Source organism: Periplaneta americana, chromosome 9 (assembly GCF_040183065.1).
Source record: "Periplaneta americana isolate PAMFEO1 chromosome 9, P.americana_PAMFEO1_priV1, whole genome shotgun sequence".
In the NCBI taxonomy this organism is placed as follows: Eukaryota; Metazoa; Arthropoda; class Insecta; order Blattodea; family Blattidae; genus Periplaneta; species Periplaneta americana.
Window position 1 is genome coordinate 63,598,262 of NC_091125.1, and position 25,678 is coordinate 63,623,939.

At 36.3% G+C, this 25,678-nt stretch overlaps 1 protein-coding gene across 1 annotated transcript in view; it reads left to right on the forward strand.

Moving 5' to 3' along the window:
- LOC138705589 (uncharacterized) overlaps nt 1–25,678 on the forward strand; it is an 80,275-nt gene that overhangs the window by 47,706 nt on the left and 6,891 nt on the right. Inside the window, exons 5-8 of the mRNA XM_069834191.1 lie at nt 5,132–6,269; nt 8,230–8,384; nt 18,439–19,665; nt 25,078–25,221. Coding sequence (XP_069690292.1) covers nt 5,132–6,269; nt 8,230–8,384; nt 18,439–19,665; nt 25,078–25,221 — 2,664 coding nt within the window. The remainder of the gene's footprint in view (nt 1–5,131; nt 6,270–8,229; nt 8,385–18,438; nt 19,666–25,077; nt 25,222–25,678) is intronic.

Here is a 25,678-nt window from a genome sequence, read left to right on the forward strand (position 1 = left end):
CCAGTCACCACCGACAGAGGGCAGTTCTGAGTTGGACGTAATTCAGCCAATGAGAATGCAGTTAGTACTAACATCTCGACATTTTTTCAAATTATGTAGAGTATAGACAAAAACAAATACATTTTACATATAATATAGACTGAAAAATGCTTTCAATTTTATATTTATTTAGCTGAAATTAATGTTCAGTGCATTTATTCAATTGTCTATTACGTATGCTTTACAAATCGCACACAACAAACAAGCATTTGTATCATAAATAAAACTATTATCTACCCCAATTAAAATTTCCACATTCGACTCTGTCCATTCGATATAAAAATGTTCTAGCCCCAATAACTACGTTTACAGAAACAAGACAAATGTGAACACTGTAACTTATCCCATATATTTATTTCATAAACAGGGAATTAAATATGCAGTGACATCAATATAACATTATAAAAATAATACTCACAAGATTCCCCCGGCAGCTGTAAGAGCTGAACATACACGTCAAAAAATAAAGCACATAACAGGCATTATTAGCCTATTATATGAAGATGATAATATTGAAATATTGTCCTTGGATGTCTAGTGGCAACCAATGTATTATTTTTATTTAAAATTTAAATTATGGTTTATTTAACGACGCTCGCAACTGCAGAAGTTATATCAGCGTCGCCGGTGTGTCGGAATTTTGTCCCGCAGGAGTTCTTTTACATGACAGTAAATCTACTGACATGAGCCTGTCGCATTTAAACACACTTAAACGTCATCGACCTGGATCGGATCAAATCCACAACCTCGAGTACACCGAGCTATACCGACTACGCTATCGAGGCCGACATTATTATTTATTTATTTACTTACTTATTTATTTATTTATTTATTTATTTATTCATTAATTAATTCAGTCATTCACTCACTCACTCACTCACTCACTTATTTATTTATTTTTTTATCCATAAAGGAGTTAAAAACCGTAGGACTTGTCAAAGAAAGAAAGGAAAAACAATAATTAAAACAGAAAAAGTTAGGCCTACAATAAATTAGCACCAATGTAGATCCATACTTATTTAATCTAAATTGTAGGGACAGAAATTTGTTAAAATTTTTAATATATCTTTTTAAACACGTGAAATCATTTATATTTTTATTTTGATCAGGCAAACCATTATATTATATTTTAAGCCGTAAACCATAAACTTTTGTTGAAACTTGTTAAACGATTTGCTGGAATATTAAAATTATCCTTAAAACGAGTGTTGTAATAATGAAAATCACTATTTCCATAAAAATGGTTCTTATTACTATGTATTAATTTCATTAGCTTAAAAAAATATAAAAGTCTAAACTGTTAAAATATGCCTATTAAAACCATTAAAATATTCCCTACATGATGTATGCTTATCAACATCTGCCATGCATCTCACAACATACTTCTGAGCAATAAAAACATCACTCATCTTCTGATTTTTTACATGGCTCCCAGAAGCATTATTGTACTTGAGAGGGGGCAATAAAACCCAGCACTAAGGTCTATGAGATCTATTACGCTTATCCTGCATCTAGGTGCATTCTTAACCCATAGTGGGGACCACAAGAAGATTCGAACAGACAACCCCATTTTTTCCCTTCCGTGCGTCGCCAGCCAGCATTCGGGGAATGTTGTGGAATGCTAACGGAATGGAGGAATGACATTGAATCCTAATTAATGTTCAATATATATATATATATATATATATATATATATATATATATATATATATATATATTAAATTGTCTCTAAGTCTGCTTTTCAAATCCCACACACAAAACAAGAACTATAAAGCTGTAGTCCATCCCAATTAAAATTTCCACATTTGTCTCCTGACAATGCGGTAGCCTATAGAAAATTTCCAGCCCTATCAACTACCATGACAGAAACACGGCAAATGCGCTCAGGGTGAGCAGAATAAAATATAATTCATTCCGTATACTAAGTAATAAACAGGAAATTAAATGTACAAACCCAGGAACAAAATTTGGGCCATCTGAATTTTCCAAGTTCAAATTATAACATACTACGCATACTCAGTAAGCACTGAGTATAATACTCCGTGTTCGGGCTAGAGGTATCAAGAAATAAATGTTCGCCATTTATTAAAAGAAGGATATTTTATTGTTATATGTTTGGCACAGGATGCAGAAATTCCTCATGATTTTATTTTTATAATAACAATGCTAGAAATCAAGGTAGTACCCTTGATTTTCACAAACAGGTAAACATCCCAAGAAAAAATAACCGAAGAAACGATCGATCGTGTACGAACTGCATTCAACCGGAGACCAAGGATGTTTGCCTGTTTGTGGAATGAAGGATCCTGACTCTTTAAGAGTTCTATCCCACTGCAAAAATTGATTTCGACGTAGGTGGATGCACGTTAAATTCTAGACGAATCGGCGTCGAATTCTGGTAACAGATATAAATTCAGCAAGCCGAAGCACGCACTTAACTTTTTGCTGTGGTGTCCACGTTCTGCGTTTAATTAGAATGATTAATGTTGACTGTCAGCAATTCGTGACATAAATCGCAATGAGAAATCGTATCTTTTTTGTTTTCTTCAATTTGCTTGCTTTGTTGTATAGATTTATAGCATTGTTCTTATAAAAATAAAATCTTGGAGAGTTTCTGCATTCTGTTCCAAACAACTATACTATTAATAAATCTGTAACCAAAATTTTTCTGGTGATTTTTGATTTTTCAAGAATAATAATTGCTGTTAACTTATATAATTAACCATCCTGAGACCAAAACTCGAGTTTCTGAACTTTTTACTAGCAGACCGGATTCAACGGCCAGTTTGTAACCACTACACAGACCATCGACGACGAATATGGGCATGTTCCCTCATCCATCCATCCATACACCTATCCTCCACCCACCCGCTTATCTACTGACCCAGGATATCATTCCTGCTTGCCTTCGATTCCCACTTGGGTTAATTATTATTATATGGTTAGGTTCTTCCAAGGTTTTCCCCAACTGTAAGGTGAATTTCCGGTAAACACTTGGGGAATTTTCCACCTCATTTCGCAAATACTATCTCGCTAGCACCAATTCCATGGAAGCTAAATAACCCAGTAGTTGATACCGTGTTGTTAAATAACGGACCAATATACTAATCTATTAATCTACTCACACAGACTTACCCGATAAAATTAACTTTAGAGGTTACTCCAAAGTGTCCACAGTTCATTCATGAACACGTTTTCATTTATGAAGACAAACAGGATGGTAAATTAGGCCTATCGTAATCAGCTATGATAATCTAAATCCCTATTTAGCAAGCATCACAGGATGTGAGGATATCTGCTAGTGCACTCTCGTTGTAGTACGTCAGATAATGTTATTTTAAAGGATATTTGCAATGGTTTCAGTCAAGGGTCATCGCGAAAAATCATATAAAATGAAGCGTTGTATGAAGGTAATACATTGCAATTCAGACTGTGGAAGAAGAATAACTTTTAGTTATGAAAGGACCACGAGGTGAGAATCTAAAATTTTATTATAACACGTAGAACCTACTTAAAATAAAATAATCCGTTATATTGTAGTGCCACTTATAAGAGGTCGAACATTAAATAACATTGAAATGTGCATATAAACATCCACAAAAATTTAATAGTGCACCGGTATAAAAAAAAAGGTCTCGCAAGCAGGGAATACCGAGGGAAGGAATGCGAATGAAACAATGCGATAAGGAAGAGTGGGCGACAGGAAAGGTCACGAGATAGCTTGAAATGACATTGATGAGTACAGTCGGAAGAGAAACGACATCGATAGCATCAGTCTAGCGTTGTGATAGTAACATTACGACTTTAGTTTGTTCCATTGCATGTGAATACGTGTCTTGTATCGCACGGTATTATTATTTCATTCGTAAACATATGTTGCGCGTTTAATTAGCTTCGAATTTTTCTCTTGCTACGGTCTTTATTTCCACAGCGAAGTCCTCATTTGTTCATCTTCTTGGAAAAGACAGTACTTCCATTAACCCGTACCTCTCGCTCCCTCGGCGTGCCTATATATACACACGTCAAAACAGATAGCAACGCCACCATTGCTTTTCGGTAATCGTTCCTTGCGCCAGCTAATACTCAGTATAATATGTAAATAATTATAGAACATCATATGTCTACAACAGTGTGGATATCATAGCAAAAATTTAGTAATTTCCGAGCCTTTTTAAATTGCATGAAAAGATACATGGTGAGAAACATAACGTTTACCCAACAATGGAAAAAGAATAATGTAATTTGTGTTAAGATAAATAATTGCACATGATTAGAAATAGGAGCAACAATTTACTTAAAATAAAATAAATATTTGTAAATACATAATTTAATAGAAACAGCGCTGAAGAATGACCAAGATTTGAGACGTTTCCTAAGTCTCTATATGCAGCAAAAGAAAAAACCGGTTTCTTTACAGAAAAGGCATTCAAATAGAGAAATATCAATAGAAAAACGAGGCCTGTCTTGTAACTAAGGAGTATGTGTATATTCGAAATATTATATCGTATTATAATGCAGATATAGATATGCATACAATTAAATACATGTAAAATAGTAAATTATTGCACATTTTTAAAGAATATTTATAATTGTTTCATATTTTCTGAGTTATTCTTGCAATGTTTATTTTTCACTGACTTACATCACATTCAATTTAATTCACAGATATTTAGAAGAGTTATATGGGTTTAACAGTCAATGCAAAACAACAGCTGCGCCCGAAACACTTGTAAAATAAAGTGAGATCGATAGTGTACATAAATACATATTTTTGTACCCTAATACCACGATAATTTAGTCTATGATAATATTAATAATTTTTGATCCTACAGAATTCTCTCTTCTGGTTATTATTTATTAATAACAGAAAAAATTCGCTCCGACGCTGGGGATCGAACGCAGTGGTAGAGCACTCAGTGCGTAGAACTGGAGGTCCTGGGTTCGATTTCCAGTGCCGGAGCGAATTTTTCTACGTTATAAATAAGTAATGATAACTTAGGCCTATACGTTTTTTTCATTCTTAATACAAGAGTTATCACTTGATGACCTCAAGACCAAAAAGAATTAAGTAGAAAAACGTTTCTGTTTTCAGGAATCACAGCCGCTCTGGGAGTTCTTTCTCTCTTCCTGGTGGGAGGCGAATGTTGGGCTCCAGGATCTGTAGCTAGCTGTCCTCCAGGAAATCCACCATCTTGCCCAAACAATCCCGTAGACGATTTTGACAATTTGTTCAACCATCCCAGTGACTGTCATTACTTCATCCACTGCGATGCAGGCAGACAACCCATCTGCAAGGAATGTCCCCCCGGCCTACATTTCAGCCCCACTCTGCACGTCTGCAACTGGCCTGACAAAGCTGGTTGTGAGTCTGGAGGTGTTGACCCTACTAACCCTCCACCTCCTGGTCCTACCGACGAATGCACGACTCCTGAACCCGGATCATGTGAGGAGTGTCCTGAAGAATGTAAATTTGAATGCCCAGTCTGTACGTGCGAGGATTCAAGAATTGCTCATCCCACCGAGTGTCAGTGGTACTACCAGTGCAAGAATTACGTACCAGAACTAGTCCAATGCCCAGGAGGATGGCACTTCAACGACAAGAAGAAGGTCTGCGACTGTCCGTGCTACGCCGAATGCACCGTTAAGGATTGTCCCTCAGTATGTACCACGACGTCTACAACTACTACGACAACAACCACTACAACTACTACTACAGCACCGCCACCAACAACTACTACTACAGCACCACCACCACCACCAACTACTACTACAGCACCCCCACCACCACCACCACCACCAACAACTACTACTACAGCACCAACACTACCACCAACAACTACTACTACAGCACTCCCACCACCACCAACAACTACTACTACAGCACCACCAGAAACTACTACTATAGTAGTAACATCAACAACAACACCTCCAGAAGTTACCACTCCAGTGCCAACAACTCCAGAACCAACCCCTGATGAGACAATAACCACACCGTGCAAATGTCCCGCAGTAGCGCCGGAGGATGAGCCGGTGTGTCCCGACTCCGAGGTGGAGACATTCTTGGCCCATCCCAACGACTGCACCTATTACTACAAGTGTAACAGAGGATTGGCCACGTGTGGAGAGTGTCCGGATGGTCAGCACTGGAACGAGGAGAAGAATGTGTGCGACGACATCGCACGTGCAGGTTGTGTGTTGAAGCAGCTACGAAAAAAACTCGTCAAGCATTGAGGATTACGGGAACGGACTGAATGAGGATTCAACTTGATAATAATAATATAAACATTAAATTATGTATTTACAATTATTTATTTTATTTTAAATAAATTATTGCTCCTATTTCTAATCATGTGTAATTATTTATCGTAACATAAATTACATTATCCTTTTCCCATTCTTGGGTAAACGTTATGTTTCTCACCATTGATGTATGTTTTCTTACAATTTAAAATTGTCGTATCTTTATTTGTCGTTTGAATGTCCTGCTTTAAACGTACATAGTCTATCGTGCTTCAATTTCGATTAATATTCCTGCTAATTTCTCGAACTTTGTAACGTACCACTGAGCATTGTGACATACAAGCTGCGTACGTCGCTTCCGTTCTTCTATCAGGAACATGATTCAGGTCTATATTAATTTGTTTAACAGCAATCTCCTCTCATCGCTTTTTCTTAGATCTAAATTATTTTTAAACCTGATTTGTTGTGGACAAAGTAATTTTTACAGCAGGACAAAGTGTTTACTAGAGGCTATAGTAAGAATGAAACAATAAAATTAACACCATGGTAATAATAATAATAATGATAATAATAATAATAATAATAATAATAATAATAATAATAATAATAATATCTACTGAATTGTTTCGGAACGCATACGACATAGGCCTAAGCGATTTGTGAATAGTAATTGGTATAGTAGACCATATAGCAACCGCAAGGATTACAGTTTTATTTAAGAGGTAATTCCACGCGTGTTATCACTAAATCTAATCACCTGGAAGCTATAAGACAATGAACAAATCACTAGAGAAAAGTAATTTCATGTAAAATAACATGCATTGAACGAGAAATGACTTAGGTACCAGTTTATCAATGGATCGCTGTATATATATTTCCAAGAAATAGTCTGCCCAGGCATCCTGGGTTGCCAAAAACACAGAGTAATACACATATAAGAATAATAACGATTACAGTAAATAGATGAGTCAAATTGAAATGTGAACTTAGAGCTTAAATTTAAGAATTAATAAATTTGTACATATATTGAAACAATCACACACTAACGGATAGAAAGGGGGGGATTAGTCTAATAACAAAGAAATATGTTAAAATACAGCTCCCACAGGAATTGTAATCAGTTATAATGCTCATGGAAAATACAAATATTTTGCAACATTTTTATGATTACTCTTGCCTCGAAAGGAATGTCTATTAATTGTAATTTAACATCTTGACTTGTAGCATACAGTATATTAAGATGTGTACGTACGGAACTCTTGTCATAGCTTGAATGCAAATCGTAGAATGCGTATTTGACCGTCTCTTTCCTTCACTTTATATTAATATTCCGTTTTGAATCAGTCCCAAGTGACACTATAGCTAAATTCTCAAGAACCTAACTAAACAATACTCTGTATATTGATCATTGTATTTACTTTATTCTGTATCAGCTACACAAAAATACAAGTAATATAAACTGTCTGCAGACTGAAGAGTGGCAGTCGATGTAAAGTATGGCGATCAACAGATATAAGAGAACAAGAAGAAAATATTTAGAGTAGATTTTACGTAAACAGTCATTCAAACAGATGTACAAATTCAGTAGGAATATTTCTTAGAAATTTTTCGTTGATATAAGTGACTTCTAGATACAGATGTGAACAAAATGCGTCTACTAATTTGGAATAAATCGTAGTAAATAGATAGGCAGGGAAACAGATGAACGAGCAGAAAGAAAGACATGCTAAAGACGACAACACGGTGTCACGGAAGTTACAGACATGTATTGCCATGAAAATTTCGGAATTGATTGTTTCAGCAATACTTATAGACTATTTCTCTTCATGCTTTGGGCAGCAAGAATATAAAAATAACTGTGGCTATGTTGAGAACCTACCATTTTGAGTTGTTCTAATAAGGAAACCGTCTGAAATAATGAGGTATAAAATCCCATGCAAATTCTTACAGGGGTTGGCACTGGAATAGGGGTATTAAATACGAAAAGTTGGCCTCGCAACCAAAGAAACGATGTCTGGCGTCTCTAGTGAATCATATAGAAGGTACAGATCCAGAGGGCGGCGTTGATTTCCTCCCTCCACCGAAGGCAGACATCAGGCGGGCAGGTAGACAGACATTTTATGTTCATTAGTGATAAGCAGAGCTCGGCAAAGAGTAGGCCTACCCCTCTTCACTATGTTACGTGCTCTGTTATAAGAAGGGACCCGTTGATTGTTTAGTGCAGTCCGGTGAAAAATACAATATTTAAATTTACAAGTACCGTACAATAGTTTATTTACAGTAGCAGGTCTGCATAATGTACAATTTCGCACAAAATGTATTAGTTTCATATATTTTCATTTATTTAAATTTTATGATTGACACCTTCCCACTTAACACATTACTTTACGGAGATGATCAGATAATCTTAGAAAATTCTGAATACAATTTACAAAGAGCAACACATAGGCCTACACTATACAAAAAAGAAAAAAAATATATATATATAATTTGGAAATCTCTATAAATAAAACCAGAATTGTGGCCTTCCAAGGAAAGAACCATATAAGATCCAAAATTGCAATCAATAATAATTGTATAGAACAAGTCAATACATTCAACTATCTTGGCTGCAATCTTCCTTATATAAACTCCAGGGACGTAGATATTAAACAAGCTAAATTTAAGCAACTGTTAAGAACAATCAAATCAACTCTTTTAAAGTTCGAGCAGAAACAATTTTGAAATTCTATAAAGTTATGGCAGTCCCGACATTATTATATGGATCAGAGATATGGTCATTAACGAAAGGGCAACTTCGAAGAATAGAAGCTGCTGAAATGCAATTGCTAAGACCTCTTGCAGGATATACTCTTTACGACCATAAAAGGAACGTTGACATCCGAACAGAATTGAATATCACCGCCATTACGGATACTATGGAATCTTACCGCAACAACTGGTATGAACATGTATTAAGAATGCCCAACAATAGGTTACCCAAGAGACTATTGGACTATATACTTCATGGAAAACCAGACATCGGAAGACCAAGGAAGAGACGGAAAGACCAATTTTCTTCTGGAAGCGGAACAGGCCAGGAGGCCTAATCCAAGACTTTATTGATGATATTTGCATTATATATACCTCTGATTGAGGTTCTGGCTGTATGTATGTCTATTACCAGGCAGTACATCTCACTTGACGATATGTGTCAGAGGAATTGTTTGTATGCATCTAAATCTGATTAGTGTAATATGTAGCTAATCGGTGATGTAACTTATGCAATGGAGGAGGAAAGGAACTGGCTACCCACCCCATTACTTCCTTGCCTCGTTGCGTCGTAAGTGGTGCCTGCCTTGTTGGTATCACTTGTGAGGTTCAGACCTGTCTTCGGACAGTTGACTAAACAACAACAGACACAAGACGCGGCTTTCTAAAACATATTTCCATGAAGTTTAAAAACATGGATTGTGCTGTGCCGGGGACACAACTGTTGATTTTACGTGAATACATATGTCTTAAATCGACAGGCATAAACGAGATCTTTCGTTTGGCACCAAAATCAAGGCGCTGGCACATCGGAGTCACGAGATATAGGGCTACTGCCCGGAAATTTTTGCGCATGCCCAAAATGGTCGCCAGTCGCCGAGGCCCCATGGCATGGTCGCATCGTAATAGTAACTTATATTCGATCGAACGAGAGCACATTTATTTTAATCGTGTTGTTAGTCACAACATTAAAGTGCCGGAATGCATCACACTGCAAACTTACGCCGTTACATCGCTGTTTCCTCGTATCCCATATGTCGGTCTGATTTTAAAGACGTAACTTATTCATTTTGAAACTTGAAGTAAAAAAGTTACACATTTAAGTATGTCACATTTTATGAACTCATAATTCCTTTACAACGGCGGTGAGCAAAACTCGAACGACAGTGATTACACGCGAGAGAAGTCTAAGAAGTAAGGAGACAGGGGAGAGGTACATGGCATGAAAACTACACCCAGTGGTGGTTCGTGTACTAACATTGATTTCTTCATCAACCCCGCGAATAAAAATAGCAAGCTTTGCTGTATAAATAATGTCACTACTGTCATCAAAAACCAATAAAAAATAAATAGGCAACAAATTTTCTTGCTTTTTTTTTTTTTTTAATATTCCTCAATGAACATAATCAGAAATTTCCTGAATTCTCTTCTGGATATTTAGTCGAGAAATGAGCAGTTTTTCAAAATTAATTAACAACTTTTATTGGACAAATTATTTCAGCCACTTTGATCATTACACTTTTATAAAACTCTCCTTCGTTGGAAGGCTTAAGAGAACGAGCTATTCCGTTCGCCACTAGATAGCTGGCTTCCTTACATTTATATATGTCATCTTTCTCTTCATGACGATGATTGAAGGCTGATTTCAGTTTTCGGAGTTTAATAGCTCACTTCATTAGTACACTAGCACGTAGTATTCAATCAGTTTCTCTATATTATTATTATTATTATTATTATTAGTATTATTATTATTATTATTATTATTATTATCATTACTACTACTACTACTACTACTACTACTACTATTACTATTACTACTACTATTATTGCTGTTACCTGAGTTTATAATATTTGCTATGTAGGCCTATTTTTGTATTGCTTGAGTGAAAAAGAAGACCTTAACTCTGCTAGTAAAAATAAGTCAATTAAATAAATGAACAAATAATTTAAATTGTAGGAAAGGTCATCGTAGTATCATTCTTTATGACGAATGCATTGTGAGTAGTCTGTGGGATCTAGTTTTGAATCATGAATAGAACGTCAACAGCATCAGAAACAAGATACAAGTGCTTTCTAATAGTAGGCCTACCTGTGTCACGAGCGAAACATGACGTCACATCAATATAGTCTATGAACAACTAATCTTATCTCCGTACACCTTGGGCCAGAATACGGTCCCTTATAATAAAATTATTGATATCGGTATGTATATAAATATTTCATTGTAATACTTGGCGTCGTCTCACTGGTCATTAATTCCGTCATCATCATCACCGAAAATAATAGAGAGTTTCTGTTAGTGAATAATTCCATTTCGAACTCTCTTTCTGTGCCAATCATGTCTCTTTCCCATGTCCTTTCCAATTCACTGCCTTATAAACAAATGCACAGTGGGCACTACGGATCAGTGATGGATTTAAGGCGACCAGCGAGGGCGAAAGTTCGTAGAAACTATGATACAATCCGTCACTGAGCAGTGCTTAACTGCCGGTCTAGTCGTCTCAGCCGGGGAAGGTGGAGTGAGTAGTTAAGGGGAAATCTGTACGATTTAATTGACCTAATAGCGCCCAGACATGTGTTAAATGGATCATAAAAATACAGGGACATCATTTTATTTTTACTAACATTTTTAATATTAACCTGGCTATACCTCTGGATCAACGCCGTTTGCTACCCCTTCCACGACTGGGGCTCGATGATACTGGCGTAATATACAAACAAATCATTCACTAGGTATAGGAGGGAAGAAAAGTAGTTCATCCATTTACGTAAACTAGGAAATATCGCGCTTTTGAGTTTGATAATTTTCATTAGGTTTTTGTTTAATCAAAATACAGTATACTATTAACAATGAGTGTTTTTACTCACGAACTGAGCTGTCCATGTGGACGTATTCAATATGCAGTGTATATTATACTGTCTACAGCACATTAGCGTACAATATAGAGAATGAAGTGAAATTGAAAAATAATCATAATATGGACATTTAAACACATTTTTGAAAATGGTGGCCATTCATTTTGATACAGGCTTCAGTTCTTTTGTGCATATTATCGTACTATAGACTATTGCATCTAATTTCAATTGCCAGTTTCGTCCTTCGTACTAGTAATTCACGTTGAAATAATTCTGTACCTACTCTATAAAAGAGTACTTTACGTACTGTAAATTCAATCTTCACTTCTGCCCGACCCGCAAGTGGTTATGCCGCAGGATCGTAGAAAGAAGGTAAATCACGTGACAATTAATTACTTAACGAGGCCCTTTTATTTAAGTTATTTTAAACAGCTGTATAATATTATGTAGACGTCCAATTCCTACCAGAAATTAATGCTTTCAGAAAAGAGCTAAGACAGCCCAGCTTTTACAGAGGGGGGAGCAGAAGCAGGTGGGGGAAATCAGGATGCGACGTAGGCAAACGGACAGTACCTGTGCGAAAATATGATTCAATATTCAAAGCTCTTTCGTCACTGGAAAACGCGAACATATTTCTGGAACGTACTATACTCACTAACTCAGTGCTGTTTACTATATGCGGCCTTGATTCTGTGTGGAGGACGGTTGAACTTCATTAGTAGAAGGGGTGGGAGTGAAGTACATTAAAAAACTCAGGTACAATAAAAATTGAAGTAAAAATGAAATGATGCCTCTGTATGAATGATATTACGACATTAATTCTTTCCGTCGACTACATTTTAAAGTCACTTGATTACTGCAATATTTACTCGTATACAAACTGCAAAATGGGTTTTCGATCTGGTTTTGCGGAAGGTTTCCTTCTAAAAGTTTTGTAGAGTTATTTACTGGAAAAAATGTGATGATAATTTTGTAGTAGGCCTACGCTATTTCGGAATTGTTTCACATATGTATGCTGGAATCAGTATGGCTGATTGTTTAGTTTAAATTCACCGTGGTTCTTCCCAACTAAAAGGCGAATATCAAGTATTCTCATGGGGACGTCTTCAAAATAACATTTCGCTACCACAAGTCCAAACGATGCTAGATAACCACAATTGATACAGCATTGTTAAATAGTCGATTTAAAATATATAGGCGCTCAAAATGAGAAAATAATTAATTAAGTTATCATTCCTTTCGCAACTGCCGAGCTTGAAACTAAATTGGGGAAAACATTGAGTAAGAACTGAATAGCTCTTCGGAGCTGGAGTAATCTATGAGACAATCACGTAAATCTTATTTCCGCTTATTTCTGTAGTTTCATTCTCCCATATGATTTTCTTCCAAATGTTTAAATTAATAACTCCAAGATAAGACAGTGCCGCTGTCAATCAATCAAGATTAATATAATCCTAAAAAAATAATTAATCTTGGATTAGCACTTGTTATAATAGACTGTTAATAGATGTATTTCAATTAAATACGTCAAAAAGACGCACTTCTTCTGTCTAAAGTTCACAGAGAATATTCATATAAAGTATCGCTTCGGCAATTTGTTTAAGCACTTTGGTTTAGATTTTCCTGCGCAATATTCATCAACCACTTCATGAACGGTAAGTTTAGGTTTTCATAACATTTGATGTCACACAGATTTAGTAAGTGAAGAACTGAAGTCCAACACACCGAAATAATAGTAATTTACACATTATTTCACTTAAAAACAGACATATATATATATATTTTTTGGAGGAAAATAAGAACTGGAAGGGGAACTCACATTAAGAGAAAAAAGAATGGAGGACAGGTTCATTCTCACTAATTGAATGCCTTAATTACATATTTATCTCTTTAGTATTTTAGTAGTAAAATGTATTAAATTGTATTTGTCCACTTTTGAGTGAAAAGTATAATTTTGTCTAGAAATTCCATTAATATGTCCGTTTTCCACGTCTTAAAAATAAATATGTCTATTCAGTTACAATATATTTTCATTTTCAACTTCAACATAAGTTAAATCTATTAGTTTTTTTTAGGGAAATACTGTAAAATACTGTATATCTATTAATTTTTTTTAGAAAAATACTGCAAAATATACATCTATTAACTTTTTAGAGAAATATTGAAAAATATATTATTTATGATTCAAACAAAATTATTTTTAACTGCATCAAAGACACTTTGGGCGCTATGCATAGACATTTCGCTAGCCCGCGCTACGAGCGTGCTAAACTAGCCCCGGCTATCGACTGATTACTTGTACAGGATTCATATCATATCACATCGCTAACACTGGTTTATGAATACGAAAAACGTTAGTTCGCTGATCATCCACCGGAAGCCCGCGCTAAGAATGTCTATGAATATGGCCCATAATATTTATACATATTGCCTATCACACCGGTATTAGTACTGAAAAATATTTAACTACAGGCACATATTTTATAAAGGCTCATAAACTCGCCAAAGCCGATGAGTAGTAACTTGAAAAGAAAAATTGTTTATAGCACAATTCTAAATTCTTATTCCACTGTCCATCTCTAAGCAGTAACACAGTTCCTGTTCTTGTTGTTCAAACATTCAATGCTTAGAATATGCTTATACCAAGAAAGCGAATCAACAAACATCCAGGTATTTCAAAATTGCTTTTCCAATAGTTCAGTTACATCTGCTTTCCTTTTCATTCGAAATTGAATTATGCAGTGGCAAATTCCTTTAGTGACACATTACCTTTTATTTCTTCCTATAAAAGGAAAGATAACTTTTCAGTTTCGGTATCGGTACCCAATCTGAACTCAGCACATTCATTTTTTGGTATCGCGTTTTTTTTTTTTCTGAATGCTTTCTCTTTCGAGATGCCATATTTATTTGACCAACAAAAGATTGTTTCATGTTACTGTCTATAAGAATGCTTCAAGCTTACGTACTCTACATGGTGGAAGACGGATTGCGTACAAGAGAATTTTAATTCAATTTTAAACGTTACATTCTGAATCTATGTACAGGGACATCATTTTATTTTTACTAACATTTTTAATATTAACCTGGCTATACCTCTGGATCAACGCCGTTTGCTACCCCTTCCACGACTGGGGCTCGATGATACTGGCGTAATATACAAACAAATCATTCACTAGGTATAGGAGGGAAGAAAAGTAGTTCATCCATTTACGTAAACTAGGAAATATCGCGCTTTTGAGTTTGATAATTTTCATTAGGTTTTTGTTTAATCAAAATACAGTATACTATTAACAATGAGTGTTTTTACTCACGAACTGAGCTGTCCATGTGGACGTATTCAATATGCAGTGTATATTATACTGTCTACAGCACATTAGCGTACAATATAGAGAATGAAGTGAAATTGAAAAATAATCATAATATGGACATTTAAACACATTTTTGAAAATGGTGGCCATTCATTTTGATACAGGCTTCAGTTCTAATGTCCATATTATCGCACTGTAGACTATTGTACCTAATCCCAATTAGCAGTTTCGTCCTTCGTACTAGTAACTCATGTTGAAATAATTCTGTACCTACTTTATAAAAGAGTACTTTACGTACTGTAAATTCAATCTTCACTTCTGCCCGATCCGAAAATATAAAATTACTGACATATTATCTACTGTTCGTCCAAGTGGTTATGTTGTAGGGTCGTAGAAAGGGAGGAAATCACGTGACATTTAATTGCTTAACGAGGTCCTTTTAATTAAGTTATTTTAAACAGTCGTATAATATTACGTAGACGTCCAATTCCTACCAGAAATTAATGTTCTCAGAAAAGACAGCCCAGCCACTAGCTGGCGAATAAAAGCTGGTGGGGGAAACCGGGATACGACGTAGGCAAATGAACGACAGTACCTGCGCGAAAATGATTAAATATTGAAAGCTCTTTCGTCACTGGAAAACGCGAACATATTTTTGGAACATACTGTTTACTATGACCGTAAGGCTACTATAACTGTATATGCGGTCTTGGATCTGTGTGGAGGATGGTTGAACTTCATTAGTAGAAGGGGTGGGAGTGCAGTACATTCAAAAACTCAGGTACAACAAAAATTGAAGTAAAAATAAAATGATGTCACTGTATAAGTTAAACAATAGATTATGTTGACATTCAGTTCTTTAGAGTCGATTAATTTCCAAAGCATGTACATGTACATATATACATATATAATATAACCTTAAACGATATACATTTTTTGAGAAGTTTAAAATAAATTATAATGAAGTGTGGTACATTACATCCGCATTTTTCTCTTTCTTTCTGTTTCGTTTGTAAAATGGAGTCTAGATAAAGTATTATGACTATACGAGAAATTAAGTTAACTCTGAGATTTCTGTAGAAATTTCTATTTTTTAGATCCCTTACAATGATTAAGTGATTTCTTAACATAAAGTTCTACGCTTCTTTTTTAACATTGACAGAAATACAATCTTAGTTCTTCCCTGAAGGAGTAAAAAAACTCGTGCTCAGGGAGCTATTTAAACACAAAGATAAACACAAATATAATTTTTTGACACAAACTGGGTCAAGAAACAAAATACAGAAATAAATTAAATTTAAAAATACAATTTCAATAATTTAAGTCATACAAATACATAAACATATTAAATCAATATATATTCTTTAAAAATTAAATTCCTAACGCTATTTTTGAAATTTCTAATATTAAAATTTTCCAAATTTCGGTATTTATCAATTATTTTATTGTATAACCTTGGACCAAAGTAGGTACCATGGCTCAGAGCTGTGCTTGTGAAACACTTTGGTTCCTCTAGTCGTATAAAATCGGATCTTTTAGTTCCATATTTATGATGATACAATTTGAATTTATTACGGTTTTTATGTATGAAGATTAATAAGGCAATATAATAAATCTGTTTAATTTTCAAAACATTAAAATCAGTAAACAAAAGCTCAGATGAGTAATCAATTGGTTTATTAAGGCATGTTTTAATAATATAATTTTACATGCAGACTTTCCAAAAACACTTTACAAATTTTGTTCCTACTCAGTATGCCTGAGTCAATTTATGTCAAAAATGTATATGAAATACAATAACTTCTACTTCAGAAATAACAATACGTTGTTCCAAGATATTACTCAAAACTGTACAAGTTAAAACATCTATTTATTTAAGACTAAATTTCTTGTTAATTATTTCATTACAGGAACACTGTCAAAGGGAATGGTATAAATTACAATTTTGAAAGCATTTTTTTTATGAACTATACAATTATGTAGACGAAACATTCCGATTAGTAGATAAGATTATATAGTTAAGTTTCCCAATCAGAAAGTACGGTAAGCCTATCATGTTTCTAGGGGAGAGATCACTGCAGAAATACAGCTCCGAAAGTAGGAATATTGTATTCTGTAAATGAAGAAATCTGAAAGGAAACCATCCCGGATAATTTGATAAGCCTTCATTAAAAACTGTAGCTATCTTAAACGTTATATAACATTTTCATTAGTGACACATTTTTTATTAATATATAGCCCCTTGACAGTATCCAAATATTGATCTAAGGGAAATAGTTTTTTATGAAAATATGCTTCAAATCGAAAATTTTTGGCACAACAGACGTAAATTAAAATATGTTTTAAAATGTATGCGAATGCCATAGAATAGCAAGAAAACAGGAAAGGAGAGAGTAAATTTCAGAGAATAACGACATTACATTATCTGCAACTTACTAGGAGTTTCTCTGTTGCGCATATATTTACGTAATTTCACATGAATTTAAGTATAAATATTAGGCCTACTTATTTAAATGAAGAAAGACGGGCAGCAGAACTGCCTTTCCTAAACACCCAGTCGCTAAAGAATGACCAGCTAGAATGATAACTTCAACAGAATTGACTCTTGTCTACTGTAGTGAAACGATTTCGAATTGGTGAAGAGTAGGCCTAAGGGGTATGAAAGGAAGTAGTAGGGAAGTATAAAATAAATACGAGATTTTATTACTGCTGCGCAATATAGCCATAAAAACAATTGTGTTTTTTGAATGAAACTCTTTACTTCTGTTTCCTCATTACAATAATTATTGTTCATGTTCAATTCGAAGTCGAACTAAAACAATAAAATACAATTATCAGTTTAATTATTTCTCTTGTTTTCGGAATACCTAAAATGTAAGAATGTAGTGAAGGCTATAGTAGTTCCACGAAATATAATCTAGAGAAAATAAAAAGTAAATTATGTGGGTAATACAGAAAAGAAAAGATGGATTTGGAAAGCAACAACACGCAGTTTCAACTAGAAATACAATATCACTGTTAGACATAGCTACCTACTCTAAAAAAACCGAGTAATAAATTGTGATACTTCATATGTAGGCGTACCACATCTTTTAAATATCAGTGACAATTTACAAAGAATTCTGTAAATTAATGCAGACATTTTAACTTAAGCTATGGATGCGAATAACAAAACACTTTTTCGAATATCCTTATGCAATAATATGATAAAAAAAATTAAACTAAGGGGGATTTTTTCTTCCAGGATTACTGATCGCTTTGGGACTTGTTTCCCTCTTCCTGGTGGGAGGCGAATGTTGGGCTCCAGGATCTGTAGACAGCTGTCCCCCAGGAGACCCACCCACCTGTCCAAACAACCCCGTGGACGATTTTGACAACTTGTTCAATCACCCCAGTGACTGCCATTACTTCATCCACTGCGACGCAGGTGCACAACCCATCTGCAAGGAATGTCCCCCCGGCCTACATTTCAGCCCCACTCTGCACGTCTGCGACTGGCCTGACAAGGCTGGTTGTGAGTCTGGAAGCGTTGACCCTCCTGGTCCAGGCGAGGAATGCACGACTCCTGAACCCGGAACATGCGAAGATTGTCCTGAAGAATGTAAATTTGGATGCCCAGTCTGCACGTGCGAGGATTCAAGAATCGCTCATCCCACCGAGTGTCAGTGGTACTACCAGTGCAAGAATTACGTACCAGAACTAGTCCAATGCCCAGGAGGATGGCACTTCAACGACAAGAAGAAGGTCTGCGACTGTCCGTGCTACGCCGAATGCACCGTTAAGGATTGTCCCTCGGTATGTACCACCACCACAACTACTACTACAGCACCACCACCACCACCACCAACAACTACTACAGCACCAACACCACCACCACCACCACCACCAACAACTACTACTACAGAACCCCCACCACCACCAACTACTACTACAGCACCAACACCACCACCAACAACTACTACTACAGAACCCCCACCACCACCAACTACTACTACTGCAGCACCAACACCACCACCAACAACTACTACTACAGAACCCCCACCACCACCAACTACTACTACAGCACCAACACCACCAACAACAACTACTACTACAGAACCCCCACCACCACCAACTACTACTACAGCACCACCAGAAACTACTACTATAGTAGTAACATCAACAACAACACCTCCAGAAGTTACCACTCCAGTACCAACAACTCTAGAACCAACCCCTGATGAAATAATAACCACACCGTGCCCATGTCCCATAGTAGCGCCGGAGGATGAGCCGGTGTGTCCCAACTCTGAGGTGGAGATATTCTTGGCCCATCCCATCTGCAGTTATTACTACAAGTGTATCAGAGGAGTGGTCACGTGTGGACAGTGTGGAGAAGGTGAGCACTGGAACGAGGAGAGGAATGAGTGCGACGACATCGCACGTGCAGGTTGTGTGTTGAAGCAGCTACGGAAGAAACTATTTAAGCTCTGAAGGAGTACAAAAACGGACTGAATATAGCTTCACCCATGGATATGATAATAAGCACATATCTTGAATTCTGTACTATCAACTTGAACAACAGGTGTTTGAAATTATAATGTTCTGTATTTTATTTTTCATTTCAATTAAATAAATTTCGCATCAATTTATTGACTAAATTATTTGTAGAAAATTACAGTAGATCTATTGCAGGTGGTGAAAACATACTGGATACATTACTTAAGTTAGATATTATTATCTCCGCCTATATTGTTGAAATTATAAATTCTAAAAACAATGTCACAATAGTATGTTCACCTTTGTACTTAGAGTCTGAAATACTGAGAGTAAGATCTTAATCGAAGTTCCAGAAATTTTAAATTCTAAAAGTAACTTGACCTTAAATCTTGAAACTACAAATTCTGAAAAATTTCTGCACCTCAGTTCTTGATCTTGGTAATATCATTTTCTATTGTGTGTGAACTTTTCTCAACCAAATGATACTGACGGGCATATCTTCAATATTCGTAAGGACTGATATTGTTTATTCAAAAAGTATGATGCATTATTAGTGTCTATTGTTGCTAGGAATAAATTATAAACACTTTTTAAAGTTATTTCCAAAGTAAGACTATTACTTTTTATGTTACAAATAATTCCATATTGCTTACGATTATTCGAGTATATATTTGGAAAAAAAGATTGGTGATGGAAAAAACATGAATAGGCCTATGTACTGTTTTGGATTGTAACACGTTGATAAATTGAGGCATTCAGAAGTCAACATGATTAACTCCTTTTCCAAAGATTTGAGATATTCAAGGTTAAAGTTGAATACACATAATTAATTCTGTAATGTAGTGAAGAAGATTACTGTATTCTGTGGGCTTTTTACTGAACTATGGAGTTAATCACATTGACCACTGAAAATATGGTCAATTTAATACATTTCCGACTTAGGAACTCTGAAATAACCAAAAGTGGAATTAATCATGTTGACTTCTGAACGCCTCAATTGTTGCTCATACAATGTATGAAAAATTGGAAAGTTAATAAGATAAATTAAAAAAATTGCATTAATATAGAATGGCGTACAAAAACTTAATTCGTGTAAATGCATGATATAGAAACACATTTTATTAGCATTTCATCCATAACCTGGCACATGCTCTGAGAATTTCCGACTGAGCTCTTATAACGCTTTTCACGCGACTTAGTTCATATGTCTCATCTTTTTCGTGACCACAATACATTGTCTGGACGCATGTAATATATAACTTATCATAACTAACAAGAGAACATCACTTAAATGTAAGAAAACTTCCAAACAATTTATACACCTGAACAAATTCAAGGAAAAAATTATTCCGGGCCGGGTATCGATCCCGGGACCTTGGGCTTAGCGTACCAACGCTCTACCAACTGAGCTACCCAGGAACTTCACCCGGTACCGTCTCAATTTTTCCCTTTTTATCTACATAACTCGAGTGGGCTGATAAGACGCCAGAAAATCACAATGAGTGCACACAAACTCTGTGTGACTTGAAAATGTGGTTTTCTGTTAACGTGCTTACAGTAACGTATATATTATGCAAATCTAGCTTTCCGGTAAAGTTCCATGTGAAGCAGACTTTAATAAATCCAGGGGAAAAATTGTTCTGGGCTCGAGTATCGATCCCAGGACCTTTGGCTTAGCACACCAACGCTCTACCGACTGAGCTACTCAGGAACTTCACCCGACATCGTCTCAATTTTTCCCTTTTTTATCCATATAACTCGAGTAGGCTGACAAGCGCCAGAAACCTATATCGAGTGCACATAAACTCTATGTAACTTGAAATTGTGGTTTTCTGTTAACGTTTGATCCGAACACCGGCTCTTGTGAGCCGCTATAGTTACCTATCCAGGTTAGAAAACATCTGGATCGATAGCATGGCGGCAGTTATATAGTCATGCTTGAACTAGAAAAAAGCTGCAATTTTTAAAACCCTAGATAACTAATCAATCGTCTGATAGACTATCAGATTGGCAGCAGATATTTCTGGTTGTGTGAGAGGTATGCCAGTTTTACTGTAGTACCTTCCTCAGTCTACATGAAAAGCTGTTGCTGTGATTGTTGAAAATGACTGAATTGTTAATAAGATTATCAATGCGGCGTCATTCGGCAGTCGAGTGTTTAGTAACAATGTAGTGCAAATTTTTACATTATTACCAACAAATGATGATAAAATCACCAACAGATGGTGATAAAATCAAAATCCTGAATATGAACCAAGAATCTGAAACTTCACGTCCTCTTGAGCAGAATCATAAACAATTTACTTATTTGTGCCACAATTTTGAGTAGAAATACCCAATAATTCCTTTGTCGTCACTGTTCAAGAACTTCTGTTCAGTGAAAGAATACTGTGAATGGGAGCAGGGGTTGTAAGAGACGCAAACGTGTATGCATTAGAACAGAGCATCTGTTTTGTACCGGTATGTCTGTACCCACTTGAGCTGTACTGTGTACTTATAAACCCACTCCTCCCTATCCAGCAACGTTGCAAAACGCCTAATATTGTAAACTTTAATAATTACGTAAATATTGCAATTAGAAAAAAAAACTGTGAGGATATTTTTTCTTCCTTATGACATGAACAATTATCAGTTAAAATAATGACACTTATACCCTGTTACACCCTGTATATGTTGTGTGTGTGTGTGTGTATATATATATATATGTATATATATATATATATATATATATATATATACAGGACGTTTAAAAAATACGGGGCATAATTTCAGGTATGTATTTCCCACATGTAGACAATCAAAATAGTTCATTACAACATGTGTCCGGAAATGCTTCATTTTCGAGTTATGGCCTTCACAACAATGAAATTCACCGGAACGTTTTTCTTTCTGCAGGTCGTTGTCATTACAGAAGATGTTGAAAATGTCCACCTCCTGCTTGAATACAGACCTCACATCGATGTCTCATTGACCTGCGAACACGATCCCAAACTCCAGGAGTATTGCGTATGTCCTCAGAACATGCCACAATTCGATTCCGAAGGGATTTCAAATCAGGCACCGGAGACGAATAAACCAATGATTTTAAATGGCCCCACAAGTAGAAATCGAGAGGGTTCAGATCAGGTGAGCGTGGAGGCCAAGCAACTGGGCCACCTCTACCTATCCATCGATCAGGAAACCTTCGATCCAAGTACCGGCGAGCCGTACGACTGAAGTGTGCAGGAGCGCCATCATGCAAGAAGTGAATGTGTTGACGATTGATCAGTGGAGTGTCTTCTAAAACATGAGTTATGGTGTTTTCCAGGAAGTTTGTGTACGCCTGCCCCGTAAGTCTGTTTACAAGTAGGCTACATGGGGTCCAACTAATCGATCACCAATAATACCGGCCCACATGTTGAGGGAGATCCGCACCTGGTGATGAGATGGAACAGTTGCACGTGGGTTTTCATACGCCCATACATGCTGATTGTGGAAATTTGTTATGCCATCTCGTGTGAACTGTGCTTCATCTGTAAATGATACTAAGGCAGGAAAGTTCGGATTTACACCACACTGCTGCAAGAACCACTGACAGGGCCTATCTCGTGCAGGGTAATCTGCTGGTGACAGGGCCTGTACACGTTGCAAATGATAAGGATACAATTGATACTCTTTCAACAGTCTCTAGACAATCGTATGAGGAACATTGACTTGCAACGCTACCCTTCGTGTACTGATAGAAGGAGTCATGTTCACAGCCTCCAGAATCTCCTCCTGTGCTTCTGGAGTTGTAGATCTTGGTCGTCCCCTTCCCAAACCAGGAGAGTTAAATGTTCCATACTCGCACAGACGGTAATGGAGACGTACAAATGTCTTCCGATCTGGACATTGTCGCTGTGGGTACCTCTCCTGGTACAAACGACGAGGCAGCGCAGCATTGCCGTCCGTCTTACCGTACATGAAGTGTATCTCTGCCAGCTCTTGATTTGAATACATGTCGCACAGTCTAACGCCTACACAACACTTAATGTAACCTTCGCCTCGGAATGAACTGTCAGAGTGCCCTCTTAATGTCTCCTTTGACGGCAACGACCTGCGGAAAGAAAAACGTTCCGGTGAATTTCAATGTTGTGAAGGCCATAACTCGGAAATAAAGCATTTCCGGACACATGTTGTAATGAACTATTTTGATTGTCTACATGTGGGAAATACATACTTGAAATTATGCCCCGTATTTTTGAAACACCCTATATATATATATTGAAGAGTTCGCGGGAAAAACGATGAATGTCACAGTTTTCTTAAGGTTGATGTCATTATCTAATTCAATGGATCACTGCGAAATTTAATGTTGTTCTTATGAGAAATGGTAAAAAGGAGAATTATCACCACGAATACAGTAATCCTTTCCTTTATTTTCTATAGAAACAGCACTACATCTTGCAGTTATAAACTCAATTAGATCATTATCTAATCCATAACAGAAATGTGACATTCATCGTTTTTCTCGCGAGCTCTTTATATATATATATATATATATATATATATATATATATATATATGAGTCGTATCTGAGGAAGATTGAGGGAAAGAAGATTGCGATAACAGGTAACTTACTGGATGAAATGGTGCCTGAGAAAAATGGCCAAAATAATACTCACTAGGTACAGTGAAGCCATATGTCAAGTTTTATAGAGCTAGCAATACGTGCGATGGATGGTGGAATGGGGAATTGCATTATACTTCATTACAACTTGCAACATTTCTACTACTCAACATGAAATCTGTAATTAAGGTTTACAATTTCCTTCGTTGTTTCAAGCAAGGTTTCCTGGAAAACGTGTAATTCAAGAATACCATTCAAGATTCCAATGCATTCCGATGCATTAAAATGTGTTGGAAAGTATAGTCGTGTCGCTGTTATTTCCGGTGTGACTCCTCCGCTTTGCTTACGTCTTAGGAAGTGAAGGCTCTATAAAGTCTAGGTAGGTAGTATCGTTCGCCATTTTTGTTCTTTCGTTGACGAGCTACCAGATGAGGAATCTATTTGCTTCACCGTTAAACATTATCATGTCGTAGCTCCTATTATAATAACTCAAACGCACTGTAACTGAGCAAATAATTGAGCGGCAAATAACATCCTCGTGTGATTTCTGCGAACGCCAACGAAAGAGCCACAATGGCGGGCGATATTATGTGAAGTATTTATCGAGCCTTAGGAAATTCATTACATCATCAATAGCGAATGACAAGCCGACCTGCAACGTGATTGGCTACCGGAAATAAGAGCGACGGGACTATAGTCTCATATGCATCTTCAACATTAATTGCGTCGGATTCTAGAAAATCTGTTGTTTCTGACGACGACGACGACGATGATGATGATGATGATGATGATGGTGATGGTCTAATAAATATGAAGATGAAGGTGGTGGTGGTGGTGGTGATGATGGTAAAGATGAATGTGGAGATGGAAATGCAAGATATTGTGGAAATTTAGATGCAGGAGATGATGGAGAGGAAAGATACAGAAGATGGTGGAAAGGGGATGGAAGAGATGGTGGAGGTAGAGTAGATAGTGGATTTGGAAATGTAGGAGGTGGTGAAAATAAAAATGAAAGAGCTGATGAAGATAATACCTTTGCTGCGATTCAATATTATATATTGTAAGAATGATATTAAGTTATTGTTGGTGCTGGTAAAAAATGTTATTTAACCCTGGACTGCTCACCCTTTTTTGGACTCATTGCTGCTCACCTGGGATACCTATGTTGTCACTACACGACTTTTCTCTCCCCCCTCCCACCACTACAGATAATTGAAACTTTTGTTGTCGTTGAATATCCAAGCTATTATTAGATTATTAGACTGAACTACAGAAGAAAATGGGGTCATATGGAATGACGAATCATCCCGGGGAGCATTGCAGGGCTAACATTTAAAACTGTATTGGGATAAAATGTAATCTAAAAATATCTACGCACAAGAAAGTTAAAGGATTAAAGCAGGATTAATGACTAAGG